At 38.3% G+C, this 13,591-nt stretch overlaps 1 protein-coding gene across 4 annotated transcripts in view; it reads right to left on the bottom strand.

The window, feature by feature from the left end:
* Nucleotides 1-13,591, bottom strand: part of LYRM4 (LYR motif containing 4) — an 87,043-nt gene that overhangs the window by 50,768 nt on the left and 22,684 nt on the right. Inside the window, exons 3-4 of one of the 4 annotated variants that reach the window (XM_054636960.2) lie at nucleotides 5,860-6,057; nucleotides 3,872-5,766 (exon numbers count right to left, since the gene is read on the bottom strand). The exons of 2 other annotated variants lie outside the window; for them this stretch is intronic. In XM_054636960.2, coding sequence (XP_054492935.1) covers nucleotides 5,710-5,766; nucleotides 5,860-6,057 — 255 coding nt within the window. In that variant the 3' untranslated portion in view covers nucleotides 3,872-5,709. Of the gene's footprint in view, nucleotides 1-3,871; nucleotides 5,767-5,859; nucleotides 6,058-11,650; nucleotides 13,228-13,591 lie in introns of those variants that run through there. One more of the 4 variants, XM_054637021.2, reaches the window with a different exon arrangement.

The raw sequence follows: 13,591 nt of genomic DNA, 5'->3' as shown, positions 1-13,591 counted from the left end.
GATCTCTCTGTTCCTATGTTCCACCCTTTCTCAATTTTGTTTTCTTTTGTAAGAGTAGGTCAGATTCTCCTCTCAGCTTCACAGCATTTCGTATTAGAGGTACAAGACTGCTATTTACATTTTAAAAAGCCTTAGCCAGCAAGTCAAATAAAGAACTTTTTTTTTTTTAAAAAAAAAGGGCGAAAAGCAAAAAAGCAAAATCAAGCAGCACTGATGAAACTAATAAGCTATGTAGATGGATTTAACTGCCTTACATGGATATAAAAAAAGTGTGACCTGATCTAGACCAAATTATCTGCTGCTACTTCCAGATCAACTGTCCTCCTGTCAGGAAGCCAGGTATGAACTGACTACTGACTTGCACATAATAGCATAAGATATGTAGTGTTTTTAAATAATAAATTCTGAAGTGTAGACTGTTATAAACATTTGAAATTAGAAGTACCATCACTGAATTCTGATCAGCTGAGCTTCACTGCTCTGGTGGAAGGGGTCCCTGACCATGGCAGGGGGCTTGGATTGGAACGAGATGGTCTTTAAGGTCCTGCCAAACCCAAATCATTCTGTTATTCTAAGAAAAGGCTCATTGTTTGGAGCCATGTGGGTACTTGGTTACTGGGTACTTCTTAAGCCCCATCACTAATCTATCCAAGGCTTTCAGTTTTACAACAGGAGATGCATATGCCAAGGCCCTGTGAAAAATATAAAATACACTGTGAAACTCCACAGTGCTCTTCAGCTTCCCCAAAGGAAGATTTGCAGCATGAAGTTACTCTCTTTTTAGCTGAAGATATAGGAAAGAATCACAGATGGCCTGTACTTTACCAAAAGACCACAAGTTCTACTCTTACACTGTATTGATCTTACTCAAATATGAAACTGCAATAGAAGAAAAAGCTCATGTTCTTGAATCCTTAAATAATTTTGTAGCTTTCATTCTTGTGACTTCCAGAGTACCTTGAGCTTTCATGCACCCATATTAGTCAGCATAAATGTGTGAACACAAGTCCAGATACTTGCTTTCAATCTGCTCAGCTACCCTTTGAACAAAAGAGTTCTCCTCTCTTTTCAGTCTATGAGAATATACATTATGGATACTAATTACACTTCTTACTTTCTCAGTGGCCGCAGTATACACTCAATGTAGGATGTTTGAGAAATGGAAGAAGGTTGAAACACAAGTTTCCTGTACCAGGCCCACTTATATTTGAAAACACATCCCACCTGATGACCTGGTAGCAACTATTTCAGTCTTCCTCCACAGTACCAGAAAACCTGACAACTGAACTAGTTTTACTTATACTTCAGGCTATGATGGCATTAAAGATATTTGTAGAGAACAGTGAATAAAAATAATTTTTTTCTGAACTCAATTCATAGAAGATTTTATGTTCTTCATGCTAACAGCCTGTGGCAAGGTTTTGGTGGAGGAGAAACTACAGGAGCAGCTTCTTCAAGAAAGTGCCAGAAGCTTCCCACAGTGTCTGAGTGAGCCAGTGCCAGCTGGCTCCAAGAGAGACCTGCCACTGGTCAAGGTCAGCAGCAGTGGTAGCACCTCTGGGATGCTTAAGCAGGAGGAGAAAAAAAAGAAAACCTTCACAATTGCATCCAGGAGAGAGGAATGAGAGTATGTGAGATAAACAGCTCTGCAGACAGCCAGGTCAGTGCAGAAGGAGGGACAGAAAGTGCTACACGTGCCGGAGCCGAGACTCCCTCGCAGCCTGGGGTGCAGACCGTGGTATGCAGCTCTGCCCCTGCAGCCCAGGGAGGTCCATGGTGGAGCAGAGATCCTCCTGCAGCCTGTGGAGGACCCCACACTGGAGCAGGTGGATGCCTGAAGGAGGCTGGGACCCCATGGGAAGCAGGCTCCTGTCAGGACCTCTGGACTGGTGGAGAGGAGAAGGTTTGCTGGCAGGATTTGTGATCTTGTGAGGAATACAAGCTGGAGCAGTCTGTTCCTGATCGACTGCCCCCCATGGGAATGACTCACACTGGAGAAGTTCATAAAAGACTGTCTCCTGCAGGAGGGACCTCACGGCGACGCAGGGGAAGAGTGTGAGGAGTCCCCTCTGAGGAGAAGGGAGCAGCAGAGGTGATGTGTGATGAACTGACTGCAGCCTGCATTTCCCAGCCTCTGCACAGAGGAGGTAGAGAAAATTGGGAGTAATTTTAAGCCTCAGAAGAAGGGAGGAGTGGAACTTTTTAAGGCATTTTTAAGATTTAGTTTAATTTTCCATAACCCTTCTCTGATTTGATTGGTAATAAATTATACTAATTTCTCCAGTATGAGTCTGGTTTGCCAGTGAGGGTAATTGGTGAGTGATCTCTCCCTGACTTATGTTAACCCATGAACCTTTCATTGTATTTTCTCTCCCCTGTCTAGCTGAGGAGATAGAGCAGCTGTGGTGGGCACCTGGTGTCCAGTCAGGGTCAACCAACCACACAGCCACACTAAATTTAGCTTCTTACACATCTCAAGAACCTTAGTAGCTTTGAAACCAAAAGCACAAATAGAATTTGAATGCTGCTGAAAGGTTACAATTTCTTAAAGACTTGTGTTTGTTCACACATTCATATACTGACCCAAGTTTACCTTTCTAGACATGGATGGGAATGACCTCTAGCTCAGAACCTGTGCAGCAGTGTCTTGACCAGCTGCACTCCAGGATGTCTTCTTTTGAACTTAAATATCACTTTTTCACACAAGCAACCTACTACAAAGCCCTCTATTTGCAACGTGAAGGTACTTAATCTGCCACGCTAAAGAAAGTGCCAATGGATTTCTCTCGTGAATCGCTTTACCCTTCAAAAGAGATTGACTACATACACTTGCTTTAAATGCAGTTGCATTTGGTAACTACTGTAATTCTGTTTAATAGCTGCTTCTTATCAGTCTTGTCTCATTCAAAAAAGGAGGGAGAAGTTTAATTTATGACTTATGACATTTGCAAGAAAATCAACAAAATGGCTGCTAGTCTAAACTGGAATATTTAATACTTAGTCTTTTAAAATAAAAACCAGCCTCTATGTTCCTGGTGTTCACGTTGGTTTTCACTTATCTAGAAAACAGCATCATCTTCTTTCTTCACTGCCCATTAGGCAAGGTTTACAGTTCTTATACTGTCTTGGATGTAGCCCATAAAACATGGCAACACTGACACAATGTGGTCAGCATCCTGCCAGCTTTCTGTCTGTACAGATTTCCTTCTTCAGAATACTGCTCCTTGAGTTTAAAGGAGACAGAGAACAGAGCAAGGCAGATGATGAAGGTATATGTTGTAAGACTTAGACTTTCATGCCTTAATTCCTGCTGTAAGCATATTTTGTGAACTTGAGCAAATAATTTGTTTCCCTGTGCACCCAAGTCTTTAAACATATGCTTATATTTAAACAGAGCTAGCCTCCTTCATTTCCACCGCAGTATCTTAAGGACATTGGTGAAAAGTACCAAAAAAATCAGGATGCCTTGATCTCCCACAGCTCACTGCTACTTCTGCAGAGGAGCAGTAGAACTGGTAATTCTTTCTGTCCTGCGTCTTCCCTCAGCAGCTGAGAGAATGGAAAAAGTCACAGCCCTGACAATTCCTTGGGGATGACACAACAAATGTATGAGCACTGTCATAGTCACAAAATTATTAGTAATAAAACAAGCAGTTTGAAAAGACTTACTCCCATTTTCTTCCCATAAAGCATATCCTACATGTGGTAAAGGTATGTTACTGTCAATGGGCCAGTTCTGCAGTATTATTTGACAGCATGACTCTGCATACCAATTTTTTTCTGCTCTTCCCCCACGAGTATACATACATCATTTTAAAAGCAATTTACAACACGTCAAAGTGCTTAAGGAGACTCTTGAAAATCTAATGTATGAAGTTAACCATTGGTATGATTTATTATTGAAGTTCCACAGTTATAACTTGACAATTAAGAAATATTGATAAATGTAAACACATTATTGATGTCAATTAAAAAGCACAAGATTGATTAACCTCCCAGAGGTATACTGGCACGAGCAGTTAGAGAGTAATCACTCCCACTAAGTATTCACTACTGACAAATATGCATAGAAATTCGACTTCTGTGAGACAAGAAATATTTTCATTTAAAGTTAAGATAATCTGAACACAGAACCAAAGTACTGGGTCAACAACAAAATCAAGAGAATTATAAACAAGATCTGTATTAATGTGAAAGGCTACGTGATTAGGTCACATAATGCTCTTTTTAACCACACACTTGGGTAAAAATATGGTTAAGAATTATCAAAGCTACTGCTCAGCAAGTCAATTATGTTCACTGAAGAAAAACTATGAATGTATTATTTAGCCACTACACTGCAATATTCATAACTGCCTTGATGAGGGACAGGACCTTAATTTTACAACATAAACAGCAGATTTTTGTTTTAAACTATGCATTTATGCATTTTCTACTGGTGACAAAATTATAAAGGTGAGTTCAAAACTCTGCTTAGTAATGCTTCACTTCCTGCCAAGCCAACAGCCAAGGAAGGACATCCAGGCAGCACAGACCTCAGAGGGGAAACATGTATCTGACTTACCCCAGAAAGCATAACAACAGGAATCAGTCAAACTGTGATTTAACTGTGACTGGAAGAGTTTGGGCTCCTTCTTTCTTCTTCTTTTTACTTGCTTTCAGAATAAATGTACTGGCATAATGCCTGTCACAAAGATGAAGGGCACTGCAGCTGTAGCACTTAATGGCCAAAAAAAACCCAGGCTCACCTCAGAAAGCCCAAAGCTAAAGACAGCAGCAATGCACCAAGTACCAAGGAGACTGCGTAAACACTAATTAAACTTCACTCTACAGTCTTGTCTAGAAAACAGCTTTCTCTGCCTAAACTTCCAAGGGCCTGATCAGACATGCTGCTATTAGAGTCTCGCAACTTTCTTCCCTAAGCTTGGCTTCATCACAACTTCATGGATCAAACACATTTCCCTCAAATACAAGCAGTTTACTACAGAGACACTAGACAGAATCTGAATTACTGCAAAAAAGACAAAACTGTAAAATAACACATCAATGATAAAGCTTCTTTGCTTGAAAGAGCTTTTATGTGAAGGCCACATATATGTTTATTGTCAAAATAAAAGTAGATTGCTGTGAATTTACCTGGCTGCAAATTCACTCAAATGGTATTGGTGACAGAGACCATGTTTGGTCTATGATAACCCAGAGGGGTATTCAGTGGATGCCCAAAAGATTACAATATATACAGACACACCAGACACAAAGGATGATGAAGAGGGTTGTTTTTTTGTAAAGTAACTGTTTTTTTCAGTTTTGTAAAACGATAGTTAATGTTGATGGGTTGTATAAACAGCTTTCATTTTGACAAGCAATTTTAAAGTAAGAAAGAAGCAAGCATCACCTTTGAAACTGGAAAAGGGGAAAAGTTTTAGTGACAACCAACAGAAGCACAAAGATAATTAGATGGGCAAATATGAAACAGTCATGAAACCAGATTCTTAGAGCAAATAAGGCAAATGGAAGTCTTTGCCGACTACCTTTATCTTGAAAATGAAAAAATGAATAAATTCTTTAGACTTGAAAAACCATCTGTGAAAGAAACAAATAAAAGGCATCTGATTTAGAGTGGCTGGGGAAAGTCTTAAAACATATTTTCAGTGTGCTGTGGGGAGAAGTGATGTTCATCTGAAAGGCCAGAAAAGAATGCAAGTAGCTTCAGGAGGAGCCTCTTCTCTCTGTAAGCTGGAAATGGAAAAACTCCGGAATTTTCCTCTGTAAAAGGAAAAACTGAAATTGTAATATGCTGAGAGACTGATGACTGAGCATGGGGTTGGGGGAGAAATGTCATTAAAAAACCCATTTTACCACAGCTATGGGACCAGGTGACTTGTCAGAAGCGAGAGTACCAATACCAACATTGTCATCCTGAATTACAGACTGCAGTTCAAGGGCAGCAGAGCAGAGCCTCCTGGGGATCAGAGGCACCAGACAAATGTGCCAAAGCTCCTCCTGGAGGGAAGTGTGCCTGCTCAGTTGCAGTGCCAATGAATCTGACAGTGTCTCCTTCCAATGAGCAGTACAAAATCAGGATGGAAAGTTTTCACACCAAGGAAAAACGAAATAAAAATACAACAGATTAAAAAGCAACCAACAAACAATGAGAGATCAAGAGATCACTGTTTCAATAACAGCACTTTTGTCTCTCTCTCCCTTTTTTAGAAGTCCTCAAAACAGGAGTCCTTCTAATTTCCTCAAGGTCTAGCTGTACTTAAAACTTGTTTACCCCTGAGAAAGGACTCTCATGAGAGACCAATATTCTGATATGAATGTAAGTCACAATACATACACAAGGCTTTTACAAGGTCATACATTTCATAAATAACACACAAGATTGCCATACTTCTCCTTTTTCTACTTAGTAAAAAAGAACCTCCACAAATGTTCTGCTCTGCAGCAGACATCACACACAGCAAGGAAGACAAGAAGTTGCTCAAAGGTTAATACATTTCAATGCAAGAAACTCAATTTTCAAACCTTACCTCAATGGGCACCACTGCAAACCAGACTGACAGGCATCAAAGCTAGATCACACAATCAGATTAGAAACACAGCAGAAGTCATTTGCTCTGTGATCAAAACTAAAGCACTTATTTCTACTTTCCCTCTCTTGACAGTATTTTTTATTTGAACTAAGACAAAGACACACTTGCTGTTACCTCATTTGGAAAAGCCTCCTTGAAGTTTTGTTGCAACAGCCACCCCTAATAACATATTTATTTACACCCCAGGCTGAAACCCTTGAGACACCAAACACAGCAAAGCAGAAAGCACAAAGGGGCAAATGGCAGAGGGACACATCTGCCTGAAAATGTGATCCTTCCTTGCTTCTGATGCTTTCTTCAGCACAGAATGGTTAATACTCCTAACTGTTTCAAGGAGCTACTGACCAGCCAGGCTGATAAAAGTTACTCTTTTCCATGTGGAAGTTTAGACTCAGCATTTGCTTTATCGGACATGACATACTGCCACGCCGAGTTGCTCATGAGAAAGTAAGTCCTTCTCCTGTCCTTCAGACAGCCCTCATCTGTGCAGAACATCAGGTGCTCACAGCTCTGGATGTATTATATAACTACTGCTACTATTTATGATAAAGCCCCAACCTCACTGAATTAGCCATTAAATACATGCAACAAAAAATAATGACAGTTCTGTATGACAGATAATTACAGTATTTTAAATGCCTTGGCCAATACTCAGCAGTCTTTATTTTTAGGAAAGGTTACTGCATACATCAAATGCTGTGTTTTACCCTAAGCTCCTACATCAGAAAGACAAAGCCTCATTCTACCTCTGAATCGCGTCTGCTGGCAGCCTAAAGGTTATTTTCAATGCAAAGTCTACTTTGGAATTTGATACTGCAGACAGAACCTGCCACTTGTAGTTTAGTCAGCAGAATGAAGAGCAGCAAATCATTTGTGAAAACACAATCTTGTTCTCCATCAGGAGAGTTAAATGAAAGCCTAAGGAGTAACACTGCTCTGGAGACTCACACAGGTGTAACCTGGAGAGCCATGCCACCTGAAGACGAGTAAAATGTCTATTACACTTCCTGCACCCTCAGATGCCAGAAATTAAGCTGAAATGACAGCTCTGGGCTTTAGGCATCTGTTCCAATGTTGCACATCTCCAAAGCCAGTCTACATGCCAAGATGAAAAAGTATTTGGAAAAGCTGGCCAAAGCAGACACCACTGCTAACAAGTTCTGTGGAAGGACAAGTTCTGATTCAGTTGGGTTTCTGTTTAAATTTACCAAGCCTTTTTCAAAGTCACTCCTACGACACCTTTTTCTTTGTTCCTCCTCCTTTTCAACCCCCAAAACCTCATGGATATTTACTCTCCTACTGAAATACAAAACCAGTATAGCTCTGAATTTACTGTTTCCCAATTTCAATTTGAAGCTTTCTTTTGTTTACTGAAAAACAGGTATTATCCATTCTATGTTTGACATTCCTTCACCTGCATCTGAGTCTCTTTCTAAGTCAAGAGCTCTGAATTTTAATATATGTTAAGGATTTCCGCTGTCTTGCTTAATCATATGCTTCCTGGTAGGTTACTCTTATTAGGCATTTGAAGTTTTCAAACCACTTGTGAAGTAAAGGCAACATGAACATAACAAAAGGATTTAAACTACCTCAAGGAAAATACCTAAAAATATCACCCCAAAGAGCTTTAAAATTTAAAAAAAATTAAAATGAAAACCACCAACAAACACAGGAAAATGCCCCCAGTGGCTTCTCAACCCCGAGTCAGCTGATTTGAATTCAGTTTGTGGCTTTGCCACAAGCTTCCAGCATAATTTTGGTAATTCCAGGCAAGGAACCAAACAAGTGAGAACTCATGATGTGGTAAGCAATTAAAAACTGACTACCAGTACTGCAACAGGCTAGGAGCAAGAGAAATGCAAGAGGCTCATGCCAAACATTTTCTATGTTCTAGCCGCCAATCCAAGGATTTAGAAGTGTATAGGTAGTTAATAGATATCGTGCAGTGACTTGAAAAAACTGTTTTACCAGGATATTTGTTCATTGTTTGATTATGCCACTCACTCCCACTCTTCTACTGTGGGTGAAACATTTGAAAACTTTACTGTGTCTACACTTGCTTTAAGTGTAACTAAATGGCCAGAGAGGTAAGAAAAATTCTCTGTGTGTAATGTCACCTCTATCTTGGCTGGAAAATGATGTCCAACTGTAATAAATAAAAATACATGGCATGAGTGAAAGCCCCAGCAAACTTCCAAGGGCAATCTCCTTATCTAAGAACTGTAAGTCTACAATTTCATGGTAGAAAAATCTGTATTTTTGTAGAGAAATAGGTATTTGCCACTGTGAAGCTGGAAAAAAAAGAGATAAAATTTGAAGAGCTTCTCAAGAAAAGCAGCAAAATAATCTGTGATTTTAAAACTTCCTTGCAATGACAAACTTGATAAGAATGAACCATATTAGAACTCCAACAGAACTGTCTGCCAGCAGGAAGACATGATTTGCCAATACTATACTCATTGCTGAACAGTAGCGTGGTGCTGCCCCTTGTGTTCAAAGGGCTTTTCCAGCTATTCTTTCCTCATGGCCTCAGAACTGCTGCCAATGTAATGAAACACATTACACAGCATTTTGCAACTTTCTTACATATTCATAAAATTTAGACATAAATACAACCTGTAGCTCAAATCTAATACTAACAAGAGTTTTCAAAATGAATCTCCTCCTGCAAAGGGCATCCAGCCTACAGTGCTCTGCAGTATAAACACAACTTGTGCAGATGCCCAGAACATTTCTTAAAGTTTGGTAAGTTCCTTCACACAGTCAATTCCAATGTCACAAACTCACAACTGTGTAAATTGGTACCAGTCCTCCAAATACTCAACAAAATGCTTTCAGTCCAGAAGTAATACACCTTGACAATTACTAATATAGGAATATTTGCTGCTCAAAGGCCGAGCAGTCAATTCAAACCAGGTGCAGTAAACTAGGGTAGTACTCCTACCTTTCATTTCTTATAACAACTATAATTGAAATTGCTTGTCTTGCTAATATTTATTAAACATGCTTTAATATTTATGTTATTTTGATTAACAGAAAGTTTCCTTATGGATTTATGGTCATTAATTCATAATAATATGAGTGCTGTATTAGTACACTGATTCAGTTTAATTTCCACTTCCATTCAAGTGTTACTCAAATTCAAAATATTGCCAAGATAAGATACTGCTAATAAACACCTCAAGAAGGCACAGTACTTGGCTATACACAGCTGCACTGGCAATTTGGCTTGCTGAAAAATAAAAGATCCAGAAGATTTGTTCTTATTTTGCACAAGTTTCAGCACAAGACCATACTAAGAATTTCGACTATGGAAAAACATAAGAATACGAGACCAAAATCTTACACTAAGTATGACATGGGCTTTTATCAAAGCACAGTCATGTAGCATTTCATTAAGAGAAATGGAGCTGAAGTTACTACAAGCAATGCATATTTCAAGGATTAGAATGTACTTTACAACATGCTGCAAACATGAAAAATGCTGCAAGTACTCAGTATTTATAATTATCAGTGGAACCTTTCTAGCTGAGGTTTCCTGCATCAACACCACATTCCTTCATGAAGGGAACCGTAAGAGGTCAAGCCTAAGGAAAAACAGCTCAGACCCAAAAGAAAAGTTTATCTGTTCCCTTAAAAAGCACAGACGACCAGCCAGCTGTAAAAGAGGCAGATTCCCAAGTCCCAACTGTCTGAACACTCAAGGTGCATCTCTTGTCTCCTGACCAAGGTTTGTGCAAACCAGCATCTCATCAGTTTGGATTATTTAAAGAGACAAACAAAAGCTGTGAAATATTAAAACCCTTTTATTGAAGAGTACTGTAGTTGTGTGATGTTAAAACCAGTAAAATTGATAACAAAGGCTCAGAGCTGCCAAGAAAAACAGAATAATCTTACTTAGCTGGACAAGATGACTGAGATCTTCCAGCCACAATATAAAACTGAGGAGAAAGCACTAGAGAAGAATGAGATAACCTGTAAGTGAAACAAGGCTTTAATCAGAGCACACACGTCTACTATTGCTTCTGAACTTCACTGTTAGGTTTTCAGTTCAAAACCCGAGAGAGAGAATGGCATAAAGAAAACTTCAAAACGCTTAATATTAGCCAATCTCCACAGTGGCTTTCATAAATCTTAAATTTCAGCAGCAGCAGCAGTACATTTCAGTGGAAATTCCCCTACCACAAACATAGTAACATTACTAATAGTAATAGAAACTCACAAATGAAATCATATTAGCATAGCTGGGAAATGGCTGTTATGACAATCCTCAAACACCTTCCAGACTTCACCTCAAAACTTCTTAAAACTTTCTATTTCAAACTTATTTGTGAGAATGCATTTCTCACAACACCCTTCTCTACAGGAAAGACAAAACAACTACTGTGTAAACAACCAAATTTTGCTGTTTACACAGTAAACACACACCCACAGAAATCTTTGCAAACAGTGTTGAAAATGAGTTGTTCCTTCCGTTAGCCAGGCTATTAAAAAATCAAACCCAATAATAAGCAGAGAGGACTAAGCTGGAGATTAATGTTCCTCCATGCTTTTCAGCATTATAAAGCAACTTTTATAACACTCCAGCAAACTGTACAGTGACTGACATGAACAAAATGACAGTAATCTGTCACTTTTCACATTTCCCACTAGGCTGATTCAAATAGTTATTTATGAACCTTACACTTCAATGGTCACTTTGATGACTAAACAATAAATTAGAATCCAAAGTGAATATAAATTTGATTTTAGAGTAACAACAAATTGTCAGCAAAGAGGGATATTATTTAATTTCTACTGACACACTAGAAAAATACCAAGATGAACCACATCATAATAAACTCCAAACTAAGCAAAAAATGGTACTCTAGATCTCATGTTTGCTTCAGCGCTTCTGCATTTAAAAATAAAAGCACTTTATATTATGCTTGGTTAGTTTTAAATACAAAGTCTTAATAATGTCAGATGACTTCATTACTTAGGTCTTCAATTAAACAAAGAGGGAGAATGAACTTTTTCGACAGAGCATGATGAAATTTGACACCAAATAAATATTAATATGAACTGAGATGGTCAGGTTTTTAATAGTCCTGATGAAAAACTCTTAAGACAGTGTTAATATTTTTACATTTATCTCTTGCTTTACAGATGGGAGTGAGATGACATCGAAACATAACAGAAGTTCTGCAAAGCACAACAGTTTGCAATTTTTTAGGGGAAAAAAAAAATCTTTAATACCCAAACAATCAACTCTTCCAGGGATGCATGTCAAAAAATTATCTTGGTAAAATAATTTTCTTCTGATTATTTTTTGTTAGAAAGTTCCATTGCCTATTATGTTACTGTATAATATTTATTATCCATTATTCTTGAAAACACGTAAGATAAATCCTTCCAAAAGTGGATGCAGCATGATTGTACTTTCTCTGGAAAATGTCTAGAAGTGCAACATTAAAGATATATTTCAACATAAGTTTCACTGTCCTAGCAGTGTTAAAAATGGAAAGTTGTGTCAGTGTCTTTAATACTCCTTGCTTTTCAAGTATATTTTCCCTGAAATTCTTACATGGAATGACAGTGATCTGATTTAAAAGCAACTTCAGCAATTTGGCTTCTCATGTTGAAGAAGGCCCTTAAATAGCTGATATTTGAAACAAACACGCAAAACCCTCCAGGCTTAGCAATAACTGAGGTCATTCTGAATTATTCTGGTATGTCCCAGCGATACAGTAATAAATGCATAACAGAAAGATGCTGACTGATGCTGAGGGAAAATCTTTAGGCTAAAAGAAAACTTCAAAAAAGGTGCAAGGCAAGACCCTTACCCTAGACAAAAGTCCAGCCTGTGAAGTCTGTTTTAGAGAAATAATATCTTTTTTTTAGGATCTACAGAAACAAGGTAATCTGAGTTTACACAGGACTTAGAGAGGAAAGAGTTTTATTTTAAAATCTGTCCCAGACCTATTAGGACTCAGATCAGTAGAATCCTGTTTTGCTGGGAAAAAAAAAATTGGAAAGTTTTTATTTAGCAAGACTTTATCTTAAGCAAGAATTAGAAGAGCTGAAAATGCCAATTATCACCTAGAGATCTGAGAAAAAACACCCCAGCATTCAAATGTAATTGCATTGGAACAATCCAATCAAAATTGCTTCTTTGAGAAACACTTAAATAAAAAATTAGCAGTGTTTGAGTTAAAAAAAGATAGCAAAACTATGGTAGCACAAAACAACACCCTGGGAGATGAAAATAAAAAAAAAATATCTTGCACCTAAGCATCCATACTTAATTGTCAAATCAAAGGGCCCAGCTCCCCACTAAAATAAGAACCCAGCTAACTGACCTGCTGGTTGTTTAAAGAGCCATATTAAAGCAAACCATGGAGGAGCAGGTGCCCATGTTCATTCAGTGTTTAATAAAAGTACTACTGAGCTCTGACTGCTGTCAGCAAGCACAGATTTTGCAAGGAGGAGCAGCTTAAGTGCTGTAAGTTCTCGCAGAGAGTTCAGGCATAGAAACTTGCTTCTTCCAATTTTTAGTGGTCACTTTAGATAGACAGTGAGTATGAATGAGAAATTTAAAAAGTATCTGAAGTTTCAACCAAGTCTACTTCATTTCTTAGCAACATGGTACCTAGTGGAAGGAAAAGAGATGCTATAAATGCTACTCAGACAAGGTTGAAGAAGAATATTGCCAGTGACTCAAATTTTCCAAAGAAGAACCTATCACCCTGTTTGGACATATTTAGCCAGCATTTACTTAATTCGCTTCAGGATTTTCTTGTTCTTTTACTATTCTAACACTGTATCTGGAGATGGGAAAAAACAAACACAGAAGAAAGTGAGACTATTTTGAGTCAAAGTCACCCCTCTGAACCTATGATGAAAGACAAATTCAGACAAAAACTCATATTTATCAAGAGATGTCTTTAGCAAGGAAATATTTTTTTCCATCTCTAGTGGCATAAGACAGTTAAGTGAGTAGTGAACAACTCCCA

Source organism: Agelaius phoeniceus, chromosome 1, assembly GCF_051311805.1.
Source record: "Agelaius phoeniceus isolate bAgePho1 chromosome 1, bAgePho1.hap1, whole genome shotgun sequence".
NCBI classification, from domain to species: Eukaryota; Metazoa; Chordata; class Aves; order Passeriformes; family Icteridae; genus Agelaius; species Agelaius phoeniceus.
Note: the sequence above shows the minus strand (reverse complement) of the source record. Positions and strands in the feature narration are given on the sequence as shown.